Genomic DNA, 7,125 nt, shown 5'->3' on the forward strand with positions numbered 1-7,125 from the left:
CTGCATCTGTAACTCGATCACAAGTAGTTCATTGTGAGAATCTGATAGTCAGCATTCAAGCAGCTGTGACTGAACACATGGGGTCACAGGGTATAATTCTGTTTTCTGATTGGATTGGCATAACTCTTAGAATCAGGGTTCTGATGCAGAAACTCAGGATTGAGTCAGCTTAACTTCAGTAAATCGGCTGAAATTCAATAAGGACAAATGCAAAGTACTCCACTTAGAAAGGAACAATCAGTTGCACACATACAAAATGGGAAGTGACTGCCTAGGAAGGAGTACTGCGGAAAGGGATCTGGGGGTCATAGTGGACCACAAGCTAAATGAGTCAACAGTGTAATGCTGTAGCAAAAAAAGAGAACATCATTCTGGGATGTATTAGCAGGAGTGTTGTAAGCAAGACACGAGAAGTAGTTCTCCTGTGCTCCGCGCTGATACAGCTTCAGCTGGAGTATTGTGTCCAGTTCTGGGTGCCACATTTCGGGAAAGATATGAACAAACTGGAGAAAATCCAGAGAAGAGCAACAAAAATGATGAAAGGTCTAGAAAACATGACCTATGAGTGAAGATTGAAAAAAATGGGTTTGTTTAGTCTGGAGAAGCGGAGAGTGAGAGGGGACATGAACAGTTTTCAAGTACAGAAAAGGTTGTTACAAGGAGGAGGGAGAAAAATTATTCCTCAGAGGTTAATGAGAACAACAATCCACACTGCCCCAACCCTGACCTGGAGGGAGCAGCAGTGGCATGGAGATGGTCTCCACAGACAATCCTCAGTCAGTCTTTGACCTCCTGCTGACTCTTAACAAGGAGGCCAGCAAGCGTCAAGGTTGGCGGTTGTTTATGTGTTGTGGACACCTGTGCTCTAGGAACAGAACTGAGCCCCGCCGAACTCATTTCCTGAAGGACAGAAATCAGAATTCAGATGGTGAAGGCCCCTCACCACTACTGGCTTGGCCTGCATGAGAAGTGGTGACCCTGATGTGAACCTAACAAAGCCTGGAACTGTCAAAGTGCATCTGAAAATATTCAGGGGCCTGCCAATAACCACCTATCACACAAGACAATTAACTCACACATCTCACAGACCAATGCTAATAGGAGGGGAGAAGATAGGATTCTCTTTTATGTCATACAGAGAGTAGGGGGGAACAAGAAGACAAACCGATCCAGATACTGGATTGAGGATGATAGCATTAGATAAGGAAGGGTTCGCAGCAGTTGGGTTGGGGAGGGAAGAGAAGTTTGAATTGGGTGGGGTGGGGTGTTCGTGGATTGATCCGCAGCTGAAAGGGGTTTACAGATCAATATACTGAATGGCAGACATCTCAGAGTTATGATGGAGCCCTTGCTAAAAGGAAATGCAATGAAAAAGGATGTAAAATCCCCTCTCCTGCTTTCTCTGCTTATGACAAAGGAGAATAATGCAAGAAAATATTGTAAATATTATAAATGGAAAGATAAATAAAAGACTCGCTTTATGAGGTATGCTCCACACCCTATTTAGCCACCTATTGTCTCGCCTACCTGAGACCAAGCCTTTAAAACTGCTGTCCTTGTTTGCCAAGGCAATCCATCGTCCCTACCAGAGAAGCTGCCCTTTTCTCTGCAAGCTGAGAGGATCCCAAGAAGATGAAGGCTTTTCTAATCATTTTGCTGGCCGCAGTCCTGTGGGCAGAGAGAGGTGAGACTTCCATAGATAATAATGCTTTCCATCGCTAATCTCCCATACACTTACAATTATGCGCCTGATCCAAAGCCCATTGAAGTCAGTGGAAAGACTCCCAATTGGCTTCAGTGGACTTCCTTCCCCAAAGGAAGAGTTTACAGAAGCTAGGATGGGGAGAGAAAGGAACGTCAAACCCTAAAGGATAGTTTCTCATTATTTGCAGATTCTGCCAGCTCCTCTTCTGTTCTGAGATAAATGATTTCTGCGGCTCTTGCTGTTCTTTGTGCAGTCTGTGTTCACTCCACCTTGTACAAGCTCATTCTTTATCTCCAAATATAAATGCTGATCTTCTTTGTAAAAACCCCACTGGTTTCTTTTCTACCTTGCCCATTTAAGTATCCGAAAAATCAATGGGAATGAAAGATTTTCGTGGATTTTAGTCCAAAAAGGACCGTTATGATAGTCTGATCTGACTTTTTGTATAATACAGGATGAAAAACTTGGACCCAGAAATAATAATTATACCACCGCCTACCTCTTATATAGCACAGTTCATCAGTAGTGCACAAAGTGCTTTACAAAGGTGATCAGAATCATTATCCCCAGTAATTTCTGCAGCACACTCATAACTTCTCTTTGAGCTAAAGCAGATCTTTAGAAAGATGTCTAGCCTTGATTTAAAGACTGCAAGTGATGGAGAATCCACCACGTTCGTAGGAAATCTGTTCCAATGGTTGATTACCCTCCCTGCTAAAAAATAGCACCTTATTCCTAGTCAATTTCTAGTCTAGATTCAGTTTCCATCCATTGGATCTCTTTATCCTTTTTCTGTCAGTTTAAAGAACTGTCTCCTCTCAGAAATCTCTTTCCCATTTAGGATCAGAGCCTCTGATCAAGCCCCTGTTAGCATTCTCTTGCATAAACTAAATCGATCCTCTGTCGTCTTAAGTGTCTCACTATAAAGGCAAAAAGAACAAGGAGGACTTGTGGCACCTTAGAGACTAACAAATTTATTTGAGCATAAGCTTTCGTGAGCTACAGCTCACTTCATCGGATACATGCAGTGGAAAATACAGTAGGACGATTTTATATACACAGAGAACATGAAACAATGGGTGTTAGCATACACACGGTAAGGAGAGTGATCAGGTAAGGTGAGCTATTACCAGCAGGAGAGAAAAAAACCTTTTGTAGTGATAATCAAGATGGACCATTTCCAGCAGTTGACAAAAACGTGTGAGGAACAGTGGGGGGGGGGGAAATAAACATGGGAAAATAGTTTTACTTTGTGTAATGACTCATCCACTCCCAGTCTTTATTCAAGCCTAATTTAATGGTGTCCAGTTTGCAAATTAATTCCAATTCAGCAGTCTCTTGTTGGAGTCTGTTTCTGAAGTTTTTTTGTTGAAGAATTGCCACTTTTAGGTCCGTAATTGAGTGACCAGAGAGATTGAAGTGTTCTCCGACTGGTTTTTGAATATTATAATTCTTGATGTCCGATTTGTGTCCATTTATTCTTTTACGTAGAGACTGTCCAGTTTGGCCAATGTATATGGAAGAGGGGCATTGCTGGCACATGATGGCATATATCACATTGGAGGATGTGCAGGTGAACGAGCCTCTGATAGTGTGTCTGATGTGATTAGGCCCTATGATGGTGTCCCCTGAATAGATATGTGGACACAGTTGCCAACGGGCTTTGTTGCAAGGATAGGTTCCTGGGTTAGTGGTTCTGTTGTGTGGTGTGTGGTTGCTGGTGAGTATTTGCTTCAGGTTGGGGGGCTGTCTGTAAGCAAGGACTGGCCTGTCTCCCAAGATCCGTGAGAGTGATGGGTTGTCCTTCAGGATAGGTTGTAGATCCTTGCTGATGCGTTGGAGAGGTTTTAGTTGGGGGCTGAAGGTGACGGCTAGTGGCGTTCTGTTATTTTCTTTGTTGGGCCTGTCCTGTAGTAGGTGACTTCTGGGAACTCTTCTGGCTCTGTCAATCTGTTTCTTCACTTCAGCAGGTGGGTACTGTAGTTGTAAGAAGGCTTGATAGAGATCTTGTAGGTGTTTGTCTCTGTCTGAGGGGTTGGAGCAAATGCGGCTGTATCGTAGAGCTTGGCTGTAGACAATGGGTTGTGTGGTGTGGTCTGGATGAAAGCTGGAGGCATGTAGGTAAGTATAGCGGTCAGTAGGTTTCTGGTGTAGGGTGGTGTTTATGTATAAAGGCAGGGTTTTCAGTCCCCCAATTCTTGTAGCTCTTTTTAGAACTCTCCCCAGTTTTCTGCCCTTTGCCAGTTATTATTCCTATTTGCTTCTCTAATTAGTTTTGCTTTTCTTCTTTTCTGCACATCTCAGTAACATTACCAGCTTCCCTTCGTTTCCCCTGGGTGAAAGTCACCCCTGTGCAGAGGGCCAGCACCACCCATGGCTCACTTAAGTTCTTGGGCTTAAATCGGTTTGGCTCCCGTGATGGAGATACACCAATTTACATCTGCTGAGGATCTGGCTCACCAACATGTTGTGTCTGGATAGTAGTGGGTCTGATCCTCAGCTGTGACATGCCTGCTGCGTGTTGCACAATTCTGGCTGACACCGAGCAAGTATTCATGACATTTCACTGGGAGAATAAGGCTGATTTCCCAGCCAATCAAATAAAAGAAACTGTTTTGATAGCTGTTGGATATGCCGTGTTATCTTCCCTTCACAGCTTACTCGCTGCATTGCCACGTGTGTAACAGCACAACGGCGAACACCTGCACGAATCCTGTCAATTGCTCAACAGCTGATCATTACTGCACGACATTTATTAGAAGTAAGTCCCAGCATTACCAGTGCTTAGGGCCGTATTCTGGAGTGGATCAGTACAGGCAGATCCCTACGCCCATGGTCTAATTGCAAGATCAGAGCCTTGCTTAGTGAGTAGTTGATTAAGGGGAGGGAGACAAGTAAGTGGGCAGAAATGGTCCCATTGAGAATACCCCATGTGCTGGGTGCCCCAGCTGGTGTACAACTGGTATAAGGGTCCTATGCTGTCCTGCTCCTATTCCCCAGGGTAGGACATGAGTGGGGGGTCTTGCCCAGAGTGCCCTGCACTATGGCTATTTTCTGCTTTCCAGAACCAATGGAAAATAGAGTGTAAGTTAGACCAGCCACGAGGCTGCTCTCCTTTCCCCTAGGGGCCAGGCATGCCATTTTGAGGAAATTTCTTGTTATTTTGTGGGTAAAAGTGATCAGAATAGGTGGCAGAACTGGTGGCAGAACAAGATCATAGGGGGACAAGGACCTCACTGTCTCTGTTAGAGGTCCATCTGATGATATTCCCTGAGGTACTGGAGGCGTGAGAGAACTTCGTCCCACAATCTGTGCTCTGGATCCATGTCTTTCCTGGCTGGTGAAGGCCAGCGGAGAAGTACTGGGTCCTTGATTGTAGACACTGTCAATGCCTCACTCAGTGAGGACAGGCTTCCTGGTGCTTTGAAGGATGCATTAGTGCAGCCTTTGCTCAAGGAGCCATCACTCAACATATAGAAAACATCCTCCCTTCTTGGGTAAGTCTGTGGAGAAGGTTGTGGTAAGACACCTCTCAGTGTCCAGATGCCTTAGATGTCCTGGGCCCTTCTCATTCTGGGTTTAGACCTAGTTATGGCACAGAAGTCTAACTGCATTGGTCAATGATGTTCTTCTGGTGATGGATGAAGATCAGGTATCAGCTGGTACCATTTATCACAAAGTGTTGGGCTCACCGGCGGACCCTGACAGGATGGAAAGGGTTCCTCCTCAGCGGCTTTATTTTTTTCCCTCTGAGAGATCTCAACAGATAGTTGTGGGCAGTTTCTCCTCCTCCTTCCCAGGAGTTGTCAAATCTGAGATGTCTCGGGGTGCTATTTAACTAGAAACAAATGGATAAATCCCCTGGGATAAATGGATGATTCCATAGCGTTATGATCCCAATGGGATTTAGGATAAAGTCAACACTGACAGATACAGTCTTTGAGGAATCACTTGGGAACTTTTAAATGCTGATTTCCCCTTTCCTTTTCTTGTTTAGACAGCTCCGCTCCTGACTATCTCCTGGAGAAGGGATGTTCCCCATCGTGCCCACTCTCTACAATGATGAAAACTCTTGTCATGCCCCAATCTTCTTTTCTCTGCTGCCAGGAAGATTTGTGCAATGGCGTGGGTGACATGAGAATCGGCTACCTGGCATTGGCAATGAGCATCTTTGCCGGCTTTGTTGTCACCTTTGTCAGGACCGGAGTGTGAAGTGCTGGGCAGAGAGGGGGTTTCCTCGCTGCAGAACCCGCCCAGGGAGAGGCTACATCTCCTCTTTGCAATGCATCCCACCAGGGTTAACACTGGGCCCTTTCTATCAAGTATCATCTTGGATCTATGTCATCACCTTTCTAGGTCGCTTCTCTACCACCTTTCATGCCTCGGTCACTGGGTGGAACTCCATGTCGCTCTGCAGAACCAGAGGGTTTTCTCTCATGTCCTTGGGGCCAGAGACTTAGGAACTCAGCTGGACCGTGCTGCTGCAGTCACAGTTTGAATCCACTATTGGTGGCTGGGGCACGTTGACCTATGCTATATAGGAAAGGTTCCTTTATTTAACCCCATCTGTCCCAGTGAATGTGCTGAAGAAATAACGCTCAGGACTCTCTGATGTTTATGTCCCTGAAAATGTCTGATTAAAAAAATGTCCATTCCTGGTGACGAGTTTCATTCTGCTACAGAGAAATGACTCATAAATATCCCAGCAGGGAGTGGTGTGCAGATGATCAACAGGCACGCATGATAGAAAACAAGCCACAATATACTAGAGATTGGGCCCAAACCAGAATGACTCATCTCCAGCCACCCGCCTTCCCACATTCCTCCTCCAACGTTTAGTGTTTAGTGATGGGGCCCTGCCCCCTAACTTTCCCCCCTCCCCGTTCTGGCACAGGCTCCCTCTGTGACTTTGGGCAAGTTCCTTAGGCCCAAATTTTCAAAGCCACGGACCAAACCAAACTGTGAACGGGAACTCCAGGGGTTCATTACCTCTGAAAACAGAGTGCTCTCTGTCTCGGTTCCCTCATTTGTAGCATGGTGATGGGAGTATTTATTCTCCATTGTAAAGCAGTAGAAAAGCTGCAAATGAAGCCGAATTCTGATCTTATTTACACCCTGGTAGCTCCACTGATTCTAGTGGAGTTACTCCTGATTTACACCAGTGTGGTGATCAGATTCAGTGTCTGACTATTATAGGAATAATAATAAAAATACTTCAAACAAATATGGACACTAAATAAACAAGCAAGTCTGAGAGCTACAAGCTCCCATGCCATAAGCTATTTTGCAATTTCCATCAGGACTTTTGGGCCCAGGGACATCAGCCATTGACCCCCTCAGTTTAACTCTTGAGCCATTCATGGATCCCCAGAACACCCATAGTTCCCCAGTGTTTTCCATATGATGGTGACTCTTTCTGA

The 7,125-nt window shown here is 45.3% G+C and overlaps 1 protein-coding gene across 1 annotated transcript; it reads left to right on the top strand.

Moving 5' to 3' along the window:
- Window positions 1-1,632: 1,632 nt before the first annotated feature.
- LOC311516973 (lymphocyte antigen 6E-like) lies at window positions 1,633-5,917 on the top strand (the record flags this gene model as incomplete). The annotated part of the gene is made up of 3 exons (XM_084621407.1): window positions 1,633-1,684; window positions 4,362-4,466; window positions 5,703-5,917. 3 exons carry the CDS (start codon window positions 1,633-1,635, stop codon window positions 5,915-5,917), a joined length of 372 nt encoding a protein of 123 aa, XP_084477533.1.
- Between the last annotated feature and the right edge of the window lie 1,208 nt (window positions 5,918-7,125).

This window comes from Lepidochelys olivacea (assembly GCF_965140295.1).
Source record: "Lepidochelys olivacea isolate rLepOli2 genome assembly, chromosome: 2".
Lineage (NCBI taxonomy): Eukaryota > Metazoa > Chordata > Testudines > Cheloniidae > Lepidochelys > Lepidochelys olivacea.